Raw genomic sequence first — 13,485 nt, 5'->3', positions numbered from 1 at the left:
TTTTTAAATATGAGTGCCTGAGACTTTAAATTGATGTAGAGCAAAAGAGGAAGAGGTTGCCATGGTAGAAATATACTATGAAAGAAAGACCTTCACTCATATGTCTTAAAGAGTATCTTCATCTTCTTTAGGGCTTCACTATTTGATGGATTTCTTCGATCATGAGTATTGTTAATTACATGCATGTTGCATGAGAACAGCCATTCTCAGCAACAAAGTTGGTTCTTGATTTTATATCCATTATCTTCACACCTCTTCATCCTCTTAACCTATGCCTTTTTTTTAAGGGACCAATACACCAAAGTCATTAGTAGAGTAACAAAAGTTTGCCATCCCAAGGAGTTTTTTGACTTTACACATTGTCTACAACACATTATTCCCTCTAATGTTGTCCCAAAGTATTCTATACAGTATAAGATGTGAAGAATCTCTAATTTCAGTATCTGATCTGTGCATGTTACTCTCCTTGCAAGTTACTGCTACCCTCCTCGACAATGGTCCAAGCTTAAGTTCTTTCATCATGGTCATTTTACAGTCATTAGTTTATGCTAATGTTGGTTTGCTTTATATTTTGATCTATTTAGCTTGCACATTTATTAGTTGTTATATGAATTTTGGGGTAAACTAAATTTCCCTTTAATAGTGAGACAAGTAATTCTGTGTCCAATGAAGAAGTCAATTCTTTTGATACTAACTATACTTATAATGCACTCTAGTTAGCGAATAGAAAGAAAAATCACTATGTATGTGCAATAGTGACAGAAGATAATATAAAAACAAAAAAGACTCACAAATATGATTGTCAATAAGACTACTAATTAAATGGCATAAAAATTGGATGTTATTAATAAGATTCATCATTTCATGAAGACGTCCTATATATAGAATATTCATGTATCTAAGTATTTTCAACAACCTTATAGATGAGTTAATTGGTGCATAAATTGTTGACTTAATTCTTGATTTTTTCGATATTTTTGTGTAAACTCTTAGTTGGCAAGAGAAGGTAATATTGTGTTTTCGTAGATGGAAATAGGAGAGAAAAATAAAGGAAAAGAAAAAAATTCTGTTGCATACTTGGAAGAATGCAGAGAGAAGAAGGAACTTATTCCAATCAATTCCTTCATTTTATTTCTGCTCAAATCAGGTGAAAAGGAGGAAATTAAACAACATTTTAATCATCTAAAACACCCAGACAAATGAATGATATCATGATTCGTTCGATTTCTTCCAAAAAAAAAAAGATCTGAGAGTTGGTCATCTGTTGAGATCAGATCTCACATCTTTAGGCCACTAATCCAACCTGATGCATTCACCTCTCTGTAAAGGTTTTGTTCATCATCAATCTGAGAATAATCATGAAACATCAGACTTCAAAAACTAGATTTTCCTTCATCAATAATTGCCGAGTACAAGCTGCATCCTGGCTCATAAAAAGTTGCAGTTGCTCCTCTGTCATATTCTTTTGCCACCTAATCTAAATCAGAGATCTACTAGCTGCCTTCATTTCAATCATGCTTCTGGAATCCATGCAATGAGCACAATCACTTGCACCATGAAGAAAACAACCCCCCTAATGATCATGTCTTCTCTATCCCTACTGACTCTAATTGCTTTTAGCCCTTCTTAGGCTTCACCTCATAATTATGACTCATGATCCAATTCTTTATCAACTTGTCAATGCTTTACTCATCTATGCTTAGTCCATGAGTTTCCTCTCTCTCTTGTCATTCTGTAGGGTGAAAGAATCAATATTTTTTTTCGAAGATTAAGACCATGAGCAAGCTGACCATGCTATCTTTGATTTTTTTTTAACAAAATATTTCCACTTGTTCTTCTTTCATTCTCCTTTATGGATGGCAAAATATTTCTCTATATCTTGTCTTCCCTTGTTGATCTGTATTAGTTACAACCTACAGATCATCATCCTAAGTATATTTTACAAAAAGGAATTAGAATAGGATTAACTTATAAAAAGTGTTTGTAGTTACACCAACAACACCTAAGCATGCAAGACCCACATCTGAATTGCTGCATAGCACCAAGTAGATAAATTAGTTCTTTAATCTTTGAAGGTCCTCATGGTTTCTAGGAAAAGAGAGACAAAAACTTTTCCTCTTTGATTTCATATTTCCAATTGTTGGTTAACCTCTCATTCTATGGAATGATGCCAAAGCAAAAGTGTCGCACAATAAACAAAAGAAAGCAAAGGAAAAGGAGCATTTGGTGCTCAGAAACTCTTAACAGTACTGAACAGCTCAATCCTTGCGACTTGAATCCACAGATGAGCTCCATCACCCTCCCCTCCATCTCTGTCGAGCATTCCTTCCCTCTTAATGCAAGATCAAAAGAATCCACAGACAAGGCAAGAAAGGTCCTAAGTAACTTGTAATTCTTTTTGTTTGTCAATCAATGTAATATATACTTTCTTAATAATTTTACGTTTTACTCGATCAATCTTTCCAGAAAGCCATGGTACCAAAGGTTGATGGAGGTTGTGATTCTATGGAAGAGTGCGGGAAAGTCTCCAGCAGTAGAACCAAGAACGGGTTCAGCAAACACCGGCAAGCCAAAGTTGAGGAAATGCTCCTCTTTGAAGGTTGCGACTTCCTTCACTCGAGTGTGTTTTTGCGCTCCGATCTCATCCTACAATGAGGTGTTTCGCACCGATGTGCCCCCGAGAAGGAGCTTCAGCTATCCATCGTCGAAAGCCTTTGCACCACCGTTGCCTCGGGTTATCAGCACGACGAATTCAGTGGAAATGAGGAGAGTTTTCAGGGGCAAGTCGCTGACAGATGATACATTGATGAGGAGGTTTGTGGTGGAGGAGGAAGCAATGATGCAGCTGAAGAGAAGGAACCAGATGGAATTTATGAGGAAGAGGAACGCCATGAGGAGGAAGAAGCTTGGGCCTAGTCCTCTCTGTAGAATGGTAATGGCTGGAGAAGATTTATTATTTTAAATTTGTTTTTCGCGGAAGTACTAATCTATGAAACTGGAAACATTCTTCTTGGCCTGCGATTAATTTGGTGGTCTCTATGGTCATGTTCTTGAGCATGAATCTATCTTTCATTTGTTTCTCCTCCTCATACTTCATATCTTGCTTAATTATTTAAGAAAAGAAAAAGATGTGTGACGCTGTGAGATTTGAGTGCTTCAAACAAAATACTTGAATTGATGAGGACTAGGACTCTGCTTGGTTAGAGACTGCACTTTGCGTGTAATATACTTTGCCATTTGGAGGTAACTCGATGGCAATTTTTATTCAAGGTCCACACCTAAGATCATATAATAAACAAGCCGTAGCTAAAATACTGAAACCATCGCATCGACGAATGTTTCGAATATCACTGATAACAAAAGCATGCATGCAGGAAGATTACTCATACGATCGATCACTGTCACTCGCGTGCAACAACCACCAGCTTTTTGCCAATGTTTTGACCCTCGAAAAGGCCCACAAATGATGCAGGTGCTGCTTCGAGACCCTCCGCTACGTCTTCCAAGTACTTGATGGTTCCCTCTTTCACGTACTTCACGACCTTCTCCTCAAACTCCCGGTACATGTGTTGGTATTGAAGTACATTGAAACCCTGCAAGCGAATACACTTGGGAATGACCAAGGTGAAGTTGCGCATGCCTTGTACCGTTTCTAGGTTGTATTGCGAAATCAATCCGCACACGGTCACTCGGCCTCGAAGTTTCATGTTGCCAAGAGCAGCGTCGAGCATTGCTCCGCCCACATTGTCGAAGTATATGTCGATGCCCTCTGGAAAGTACCTGACAACAAAATTTTTGGAGGAGGCTTCAGAGTATGCTTAATTTCTCTAATCACTGAGAGTTGTTGTCTACTCAAATTCAGTATATATGTTCGAGATTAACCTTTTCAACGCAGCATCCAGATCAGATTCTTTCTTATAGTTGAATGCCTCGTCAAAGCCAAACTTGTCCTTTAGGAAATTGACCTGAAGTGCAAGGGTGATGTCGAATGATTTTCAGAGAAAACAGTTAAATTCTTTTTCTTCAGAAATGAGAAATGCTTGGAAGTTAGTGCTGTCAAAAAATTAAAACCTTTTCATCGGAACCTGCACTTCCAACGACATAGCAGCCCAAAAGCTTGGCAAATTGCCCCACGAGCTGCCCAACAGCACCTGACGCAGCTGAAACGAACACATGTTCCCCTTCCTTGGGAGAGCTTATCTCATGGAACCCTACGTAGGCTGTGAGGCCTGCCAAACCTGCACACCACAATAGTCAGGCATCCTGTTCATCCTTTCTAAATACTGACGTTTTGATTAGATCATAAAGCTCCAACTTGAGTTGGCTGAAACCAAATTCAGTATATAGCGCAATTAGTCAAATGGGTCTGACCATCATGCCCGCCTGGGCTTCCACGCCCTCAATGGGCTGAATCAAGTTCAGGCCATTGAGACTTAGCAACTCACCAAGAAGGCCAGTGTAGTAAGAGAGAGGAACATCAGTGTAGTTGATCTTGAAAAGGGTCTCCTTTGGTGTAATGAGACTGTACTCTTCCCAACAAGTTAACCCCCACACGTAGTCTCCTGCTTTAAATTCCGGATGTGTAGAATCAACGACTTTAGCCACGCCATAACCAGGCACAGGCTGCAAAGGATGAAGAAAGACCAGGGATAAACATAGATAATTGCTAATAAAATTCCGGATGGTTAGAGTTGAAGCTGTCTAAAGCAAAGAGAGTTGGAACTAGTCAATAATGATAATGGCATACCAAGCCAGGAGTGCTAAGGTGATTGCTGCCCCTTTGGGGCCTGGACATGATCGCGCGGCCGTATGGGTCGCAGGAGAGGTAGAGGTTCTTGACGAGCACCGCCGAGGACGATGCTTCAGGGACCTTCAGAATGATAGTTTCCGTCGTCACAAGCTCCATGTGGCCTTCTGTCGGCGCCTCCCCTGGCTCTATGTATCGCCTCAACAGCACCTTTTTGTTCACCACCTCCACTGCCATTGCACTTACTTCTCTCCCGAGCTTAATGTTCTCGCTGAATTCACTGCTGTAGGTGATAGGTTTCGGTGATGTGAGTGCTATATATATACACATAGGAAGCGCAGTTGATTGGTAATGGTCCTCTGTAGACTGTAGCACATGCATTCGACTGTAGCACATGAATTCGTATGCTCAAGCGTCACTACCTTGACTGCTGGGTTGCAGCCCCGTCTCTGTTACCACTGGATAGTGATCCTTCCTTCAAATTAGCAGCCACACACGTCTGCCCAAACGTCAGTCGTTTATTTATTAAATGACTAAGCGTCGCAATTTGCCTAACTCTCAGCAATTTTTATTAAATAAATGATCGCACGGTGCGGCTCAAATTGATGTTAGTGAGCGAGATGTAGCTTAAACTCGAACTAAATGTAAATTCCACTCAAATTGATGTTGATAAATCAAACATTAGAAGTGATATACTAATAAGAAATTCCAGCCACATCGTATTATACTAGACAACACCGGCAAAACATATTATTCGACCCACTGATCGACATGGCACAGACACCAAATCGCAGTTGACTGGATACTTTGAAGGTAAAGCAATATGCTGGTGTGAGCTACAAGAGTAACACCAAATCGGTGAAACTGTGAATACTGGATATACCCTAAAATTGAAGTTATTGTTAAAGTCAGTTTCCAAAAAGGCTGCGCCTATTCACACAAGTTGCAAAGTAGACAATATATATATATATATATATATATAAACTTGAACTCTAAAATAATCTGATAATATTTTTGCCTTATTTACCATATATTATGTTCAACAGCAGTTCCAATATAGTGATTTGTTTCGAGTACAGGACCAACATACTATTTACTTTTCTTTTTTTCCCTTTGGAGATACGACCATCAAAAGCAAGGACCCATAACAAATACTCCAGCAACTCAGGCTCAACCCCAAAAATTAAAGTCCAACGCGCATGATGGATGTATTGGCACCAAAACCAACAGTGGCACTGTGAGTAGTGGATTGGCTGACACGAATCTTTTACCATGCAAAGAAAAAAAAAAGAAACAGAAAGCAGGAACACTAGTAAAATGCCTCTAGACCGTACTAGTAGAGGTTGCTGGTTTCCCTCGGCCCAGTGTGAATCCCTTGGTACCATCTGGCATCCGAGGGCCAGGAGGTTGCTTGTTACCAACAAGTTGTTCGCGATCAGAATGGATAGAATGACTAGATGGCGGGGTGCCAACCAGATGGCCTCCCCCACGATTATTGTTGAGATGTTGGCTGCGCCCTCGTCTCCCTCCACGGCCCCGACCCCTCCCTCGTCTTAGTGCTCCATCTTTTTCATTGAAATTCTCATCATTCTGTCCAACATATTTAACCAGAGTTAGGAAAATAGACCCTAGAATATCATATTTGAACAGCTACAAAATGTCTGATATCTAGTAAAGTTGCTTCATGTTTATTAGAGAAGATATATTAAAAGGTCAACTGAACTTTGCAAACAATATTGACCAAAACCAAAAGAATGCTCAGAAAATTCATAGGAACAAGCATGTGCTTACTTCATGGTCATGTGACACTTCAGATGAGTGATAGGCATCACCAACCAGCCTTTCATTTGATTGGTTTGATGTTGAGACATCCTCTTCTCCGTTGAAATCACCTTCCTGTCCTCTTCTTCCTCGAGCTGGCCCATGTTTTGTCTAATTCGAAAATAGCAGTTGCGAACATTTATACAAGAAAATCAATCCATGCATTGACTAAGCATAAACTACAGTTGCACAAAAGAAAAAAAAATCATCCACATCGATAGTAAACTGCTTGATAAAATAAGCAAACAGCAAATAACAAAGAAATTCTATACCACCGGCACCGAGACTTCCTGAGTCAATAAATAAGAAAATTTACAAGAAAAAAACTAAATTTATTTACTTCCTTTTGTAACCTAGTAGGGAACCTGTATGAGGACCTCTTGTGTCCATGAGTTTGGATCGTGTGCATGGATGAAATACAACTCAGGAATAGAAATGCTGAGATAGTTTTCAGCAGAGGAGTGCAGGATAGTAGTGCAAGATAAGCCTAAATGATCATAACAAGTCATAACTATATTTTCATAGAAAACCTAAATTATCATAACAGTTGCAATAACAATTTGCAAGACAGCTTGGAATCTCCATGTCACCTAAAGCTAGCCCTTGATATGGAAGTGGAGAATGACAATTGTACATCAAGAGAACATTTTGAATTACAATAAAAGGTGAAATAAATAAAATGAATAAATAAAAGGGAGAATGCAAGGAAATTTGTGGTGAAAGTGAAAGCAACACGATTGATGGCAATGATTACCAAGAATTTAGGAAACAATTTAACTCTGAGTCCATTTCTCCAATTCTTCTCATCGTTGAGTTCAGCAACCTGCATGACAAAAATAATTGGTCACCTGATTATGTCATAAAAAATGCAAAATGTTTAAAAGGCAGTTGGATTATCAAGCATACTGCTTTTTCAGCATCTTCAATAGACTCATACTCCACAAATGCATGCAACTGCCAAAAAAAATGAGAACATGATCAGAAGATTACAGACAACATACATGAGTTGAATGAGAGAATTTTGCATGGGACTACAAGTCAAAAACAATACACTTCATGACAAACATAATGAAGTTTCCTTGAATAGGTTTGCTGTAACATGTCCCTGGAGTTTTATGATAGTCAAAATGCTCCCTGTAGTTTCAAAACTCAAATCTTGTTGCTCCTAAGCCATTAACAATGCTATCGTGTCATCATTCCTTGGGGACCTCACAGTCAAAATGCTCCCCATAGTCAAAATAATACTGGCAAATATGTGGCCTCATTTCCTTAGGGTTGTAAACTATCATATCTTCAATCCGCTAAATCAACGGTATTAGTAGTTGGCAGATAAAATGAAAAGACTTTTCAGGGAGGGCATCTACAACATAAATGTTCATGTTTATTTAACAATGCAACCTAGCAACTGTACAACAAAAAGATGAAAATGCATACTCTGTTGCCAAAGAGCATTTCCAGTCGTGTTGGTTTATTATTTGCAGCAGCTGTTCCATTGGCAGTTTGTGGATAACATGTACGTATTGTCTTCACACTAGATAACATATATCACGTTATTTAAATAGCATATTCATACAGTATTAAAAAAATAACAAGATGATTTACCAGCCAACAGATGAGAATATCTTCATAAGATTCTGGTAACAATGGTCCTCTGGCAAGTTTTCAGCCACAACAATGCGAGACTAGGGGAATAAAAAAGATAAAAGTGAAAAGAATAATACCTTAAGCAGAAAAATGCCCATAGAAAATTAAATTCACCTGCAACATTTCCAAGTCCGACTCTGTAAATGGCTGTTGACGCCTAACTCTCTTCCCATCATCACTTACAACCTGTAATTTGACTCAAATATAACGACTAAAGCCAATAAAGAGAGCTTTGATATGTCTAATATAAAATCAGTGAGCAATAAGTAGCTTATCAGATAAACTTACCAGTTTTGATGATGTTCGGAGTGCCATAGCAAGCTGTGAGTTGTTGGGAACCAAGGATTTAATCTTCTTAAATGCTGCTACAACTGATATTGGCACTGCAGATAGTAAACAATCACATGATCAAGTAATCTCTATTCAGAACTTACTTAATTCCTCAAACATAGATGTTTGAAAACTATACTATTCAGAATATCCATGTTGTTTGCATAACCAGTCAAGTGGATAAGAACAGAAGTTTCATTTTTTCAGCTAAATAGCTCAGCAGAGTTAAATGCATCAATGTCATGTTGATATATAGATCGTATGCTTACAGTTGAACCAAGTTTATACATAAGATAATGTGATTAATTGTATTCAATTAGTTTACTGGTATTTTTAAAAGGTTAAAATTATTTAATTCCAATTGCCTTTCTCTCTCCATGGACTTTTCCCTGATTCCTCTCCCACAACCCACAACATCGGCCGCCTACCTGCCGCTGCCCCTCCCTTTGATAGTACTCTTCTCCTTCTCCCCTCTCCTCCCTTCTCTCCCTCAGTCTCTCCTCTCCTCTCCCTCTCTGTCTCCATCCACCCCTATGTTGAATTTGGTGTTGAGCCAGTCAGTGGGCAAAGTGGCATATTCCACCCATCTTGATCAGCATGGCTTGACACTTTGTACCATTGTCTACACTATACTATCAAAATATTTCACTCATTTTTTAAATATAAAAAAACATAAACTGTCTGGCAGCATTACTGATCTCTACCGAGAAAACATCATTATTGCTCTTATCTAAAGCATGTGTTCCTTGCAAAGAAATTAACTCATGGAGCTCATCTTAAACCATGTAGAGCTAAATTCAAGTCATTAATCTAATTCAGATCCTTTTTAAAAAGGATACTCAACTAAAGATATTTTGGCTTGATTCAAGACTTTAAACATAACAATGATTATAAACTATATGCATCTAATAATCTAAATAAGAACAGCATAGAGAAAAAGTAAAACTTTACCAATGTTTACTAATATTAACTCAATTGACTATGAAATTAATATATTTTCTATTTTTGCAGATAAATTGGTTAAGTATAAGAAGATTAGAGAGGTGAAGTTGGAACAAAACTATATTGAGGCATCTTACCTAGAGTTGTATTGTGTGTCAATACATATTGAAAATTTGATACCAATATCATACAATCTTGATCAGACAGTTAAATGAAAGTTTGGACCTTTTTCTGATATTGTATAATTTAAGTGTAGCGTAGTGATTATTTTATTTATGATAATTAATCAAGGAAAAAAAACATGTTACTGCAACTAAGGTACCAAGCTCAGTTGACCAACACAACAATTGAGTTGGGTTGTGCCCAGTAGTTTTAGGTCATCCTTTAAAACAAAAAATCTATAAGAAAGGCATTCCTTGCAAAAAGAAGCCACAAAGTTAATTACATCTCAATAAAAGCCAACAAGAAAAGAACAAAATAAATGTTCAGATTTTTTTTACCGAATCCATCAGGATCTTTACTGATAAACCTCATCAAATGTTCAGTTGTAGCAAGGTTTGCATCACTGAAATAATACTCAACCTGTCCATGACAAAAATATTCATTTCAAGAAGAGACGGATTACATCACAAATAATTATACGATGAAATGCATACAGCTAATAAAAAGTGAGTATTTTGACACAATAAAATGGAGGTTCAAAAAACTTGATGTAGAGTACATGGATATTCTTAGTTCAACAAAGATTTAGGACATAAATGATGATAAACTTAGTGGAAGCCGAACAGAATAGTAACTGGAAGAATGAAAAAGTATGGATTATGGTGCAGAATGAACAAAAAAGATGATGACCACAATTCATCAGCAAGGGAACTTCAACTTCTTACATCATAAAGAGATTTAAGCACAAAAGCAGAATGTTAGATCCAAATTGGAAACTTAACAAATAAGATGGCCATCTTAGCTAAAATCAAACTTCATATTAAATGGTAATGGCAAGGTACTAACATGTAAAGAAACATAATACTGTATATTTATATGTTCTACAGTCAACCATTTTGAGCATTTATTAAACCCTACTGAAAGCCACTTTTCCCAAATCCCATTCTTATTTAAAAAAAGAAATGCAGTCAAGAGAAAAATAAGACACAAACACAGAAAGAAAGAAATAGTAGCTAGTTTGAAAAGGAAAAGAAGAAAATAACACAGTAGTGATCTGAAATCAAATAACTAGATAAAAAATAGAATACTCTGTACATGATAATAGGAACACTAGGAGGAATAAGTTTACAGTTCAAAAGTTGGAAATACATGTCCATATTAAGATTGTAAATCAAAGGACATAAAAATATTGAAATTGTAACTGTCACAACCCGGTGGTTAGAGTTGAGCAAGCAGACAATAAAGTTTGTTTTCCATTGTTTGGCTTAGAATCATGACATGGAAGGATAGGTGTATAGTTTCTTCTACTTCATGCAAAACTGTAGAAAAGTTGCCAGAATGCAGAGAACTAATCTTATCTCCTTCACCCAAAATGATTAAAAGAAGGTATATTTTCACCCGTTTCATCTAAAATTGGAGAAAAATTGCTGAACAGAGAAAACTACGTAGCTACATATGTCTTCTTTCCAGTTTTAGCATTCTGCTTGTATAAAGAGATGAGTACTAAGGAGAGCAAATAAGACAAACACAGACAGAAAAGGAAAAAGTTGCCAGACTGAAATAGGAACGAGGCAAATAAGATGATAATGATCTGAAATCAAATAAATGAATAAGAAAGATAATATTGTGTGGTATTACAAACCCCAGGAGGGATATGTTTAACAGTTAAAAAGTAAGAAATATTTGTTTATATTAAGATTCTAAAACAAAGGAGATAGAAACGCAGAAATTGAGACTGTGACAACCTGGTAGGTCAGCCTGTAACAGCTGAGCAAGAAGAACATAGAAAGTTCGTTTTCTATTGTATGACCAAAATTCTGATGCACGAAGGGTATAGTTTCTTCCATTTCATCCAAAATTGGAGAAGTGGCTGTAATGGACAAACAACCTTTTCTCCTTCATACTGCCAATAGTGGATATAATGGCAATGCAAGGTACATATTTCTAGATCCTATCTCTTTGCTCCACTTTTATTTGATAGAAACAAGAAATAAAGGGTTCAATGTTCTATTAATATTTCTTACTTCTGTTTTCTCTACATTGGTTTTCTTCCTTTCCTATTTTTCTCACCTCTTCTGCCCTTGCTTGTTTCTAATCATAATACATTATGGTCCACTTCGGATGGAAGATGAAGGGGAGGCCAAAAAAAATGTCGATAAATGATGTTCTACACAATTTTTTCATCCAAGAAAATGAACCCTAAGGGTCTATTTCCTAGGAGAACTGGTGAGGAAAGAAAATACCAATGATCAAAACCTTAGGTATTTACTGCTAAAAAAGTAAATTATCTTTCTATCATCTATAGTTTCTCAACTCCATTTTCTCCAAGTAAACTAGTCCTATGTAAATGACTAAACTTCATATGAGAGCTAAATAATTGGAATATGTCAAGTACAGTGGTGTTATCAAGCCAGTAATAATTGATAATTCTACTAGATGTTGTGTTATCAAACAATACGTGTCATAGTATTAGTAACACTCAAGCAGTTCAAAAGGGTTGTCTCCTAAATTTACTGACAAAACCAATGAAACACCATGTATGTTTCGAGAAATGTCAATTCTAGTACATCATACATGAACCCAATATCGATAAGGAAATCAAACATAGGAACTCATGAGTGCTTGAGGCAGAGTCAACCAGACCTGCTTCGTGATCTTTTGGATAACTTCCTCCGAAATTCCGTCCCTCTCCTGAGGGGTTCGTTCAGAGTCAGCGCTTGTATGTGCACCCTCATGATCCTTAAATCCACCTGGCTGCGCAGCTCCGTAGTACTCGAACGAACTCGAGCTGGGAGTAAAATAAGTTGGGCTGGGAGGCGCCTGGTGGAATACGTGCATCACAGGGTGCGCCGCAGGAGCATGCCCATGGCGAATCGGCACTGAGGAAGGAGAGGGGAGCTGCGTGGAGCGGGGGACGAACTCTGCTGCCTGTGCGTTGAGGCGGCTGGAGGAGAGGGACCGCGAGAGGGACGAATCACCGGACTCCGTCGGAGATCCATCGTCGCCGCCGCCGGGGACGGAGGAGATGGCGCGGGCCTCGGGGGTTCCTAGGGTTTGCTCCAGGATTTCTTCGGCCATCGATCTAGACACCCTTCCAAGTCCACTTGGGCTTCAATGAGTCCAGTACTTATATAGCTGCTTGGAACCGTGTCAGATTGACTGACACCCGTCTTCCTTAAGGCCTTACTAAGGGCTTACCGTTTGGATTTTCTGGCTGTCATACAACCTCCGTACAAGTAAAAAATACGCCCACGTGGCAGTTTTCTATTGCATCCGAATCGAATTCCGAACTTGGAACAGAAAATGTTCTCGGCTCTAATCAGAGGTAATCCGCACGTGATCAGGTAATAGTAAGTAATAATAAAGTTAATTTATTTATTATTTATCTTTCATCTATTTTCAAATGTTCAACTAGGACGTGATTAGTGGCATCAAAAAAGTCATAAGCGTTTTAAAATAAATATTAGTATGAAAATGTTATTAGTGTACATAATTGTAGTAGGTTTTTAACACCTGTGTTAATTAAAAACAAAGTTTACAAAGTAAAATAATGGAATTGGAGAGTTTAGATGGATTCATTTGTCTCATGAATCAGAAACAAAGTAATTAAGCATGTAGTATAAGGTATGACAAGATATATAGGCACTCGAATATTGTGGATGTTCTATAGAGCTATTAACACCGTTCAAATTGAAAGGGCTGGAAGCAATTTCAGTTATCATAAAATGAAAATGATGATTGAAACATTCCTTTGCTGCTTTTGGATATGTGAAAATTATACCCAAATTTCCAAAATAAATAAGCATGCATGTTCCATTCAAAGCTTATCTACAAGGGAG

General features: G+C 37.7%; 3 protein-coding genes across 3 annotated transcripts; 1 reads left to right on the top strand and 2 right to left on the bottom strand.

The window, feature by feature from the left end:
- The first annotated feature begins 2,336 nt into the window (after window positions 1-2,336).
- Window positions 2,337-2,962, top strand: LOC141837219 (uncharacterized). The gene is made up of 2 exons (XM_074724662.1): window positions 2,337-2,365; window positions 2,467-2,962. Exons 1-2 carry the CDS (start codon window positions 2,337-2,339, stop codon window positions 2,960-2,962), a joined length of 525 nt encoding a protein of 174 aa, XP_074580763.1.
- A 439-nt stretch (window positions 2,963-3,401) lies between these two features.
- LOC141838033 (2-alkenal reductase (NADP(+)-dependent)-like) lies at window positions 3,402-4,996 on the bottom strand. The gene is made up of 5 exons (XM_074725419.1): window positions 4,748-4,996; window positions 4,446-4,623; window positions 4,072-4,238; window positions 3,883-3,965; window positions 3,402-3,780 (listed from the first exon to the last, which is right to left on the bottom strand). The coding sequence occupies exons 1-5, from the start codon at window positions 4,982-4,984 to the stop codon at window positions 3,402-3,404; spliced, it is 1,044 nt and encodes a 347-aa protein (XP_074581520.1). The 5' UTR covers window positions 4,985-4,996.
- A 749-nt stretch (window positions 4,997-5,745) lies between these two features.
- LOC141838031 (la-related protein 6B-like) lies at window positions 5,746-12,734 on the bottom strand. Its single transcript, XM_074725416.1, has 10 exons — window positions 12,290-12,734; window positions 9,985-10,066; window positions 8,501-8,595; window positions 8,327-8,398; window positions 8,171-8,250; window positions 8,003-8,099; window positions 7,475-7,522; window positions 7,323-7,391; window positions 6,539-6,679; window positions 5,746-6,337 (listed from the first exon to the last, which is right to left on the bottom strand). The coding sequence occupies exons 1-10, from the start codon at window positions 12,722-12,724 to the stop codon at window positions 6,071-6,073; spliced, it is 1,386 nt and encodes a 461-aa protein (XP_074581517.1). The 5' UTR covers window positions 12,725-12,734; the 3' UTR covers window positions 5,746-6,070.
- Between the last annotated feature and the right edge of the window lie 751 nt (window positions 12,735-13,485).

Source organism: Curcuma longa, chromosome 11 (assembly GCF_044706935.1).
Source record: "Curcuma longa cultivar G26 ecotype Majalengka, Jawa Barat chromosome 11, ITB_CL_G26_1.1, whole genome shotgun sequence".
Taxonomy (NCBI): domain Eukaryota; kingdom Viridiplantae; phylum Streptophyta; class Magnoliopsida; order Zingiberales; family Zingiberaceae; genus Curcuma; species Curcuma longa.
The sequence above is the reverse complement of the archived record's forward strand: the minus strand, read 5'-3'. Positions and strand labels throughout refer to the sequence as shown.

What these genes read in the sequence shown, in the direction of transcription:
- LOC141837219 (XM_074724662.1), top strand. Translation starts at nt 2,337, where the DNA reads ATGCAAGATCAAAAGAATCCACAGACAAG. An exon ending in CAAAAGAATCCACAGACAAG is followed by an intron (nt 2,366 to 2,466) that starts GCAAGAAAGGTC and finishes CAATCTTTCCAG; the next exon opens with AAAGCCATGGTACCAAAGGT.
- LOC141838033 (XM_074725419.1), bottom strand. Translation starts at nt 4,984, where the DNA reads ATGGCAGTGGAGGTGGTGAACAAAAAGGTGCTGTTGAGGCGATACATA. An exon ending in ACCTTAGCACTCCTGGCTTG is followed by an intron (nt 4,624 to 4,747) that starts GTATGCCATTAT and finishes CATCCTTTGCAG; the next exon opens with CCTGTGCCTGGTTATGGCGT. An exon ending in TTACTACACTGGCCTTCTTG is followed by an intron (nt 4,239 to 4,445) that starts GTGAGTTGCTAA and finishes TGTGGTGTGCAG; the next exon opens with GTTTGGCAGGCCTCACAGCC.
- LOC141838031 (XM_074725416.1), bottom strand. Translation starts at nt 12,724, where the DNA reads ATGGCCGAAGAAATCCTGGAGCAAACCCTAGGAACCCCCGAGGCCCGC. An exon ending in TCCAAAAGATCACGAAGCAG is followed by an intron (nt 10,067 to 12,289) that starts GTCTGGTTGACT and finishes TGTCATGGACAG; the next exon opens with GTTGAGTATTATTTCAGTGA. An exon ending in CGGACTTGGAAATGTTGCAG is followed by an intron (nt 8,251 to 8,326) that starts GTGAATTTAATT and finishes TTATTCCCCTAG; the next exon opens with TCTCGCATTGTTGTGGCTGA.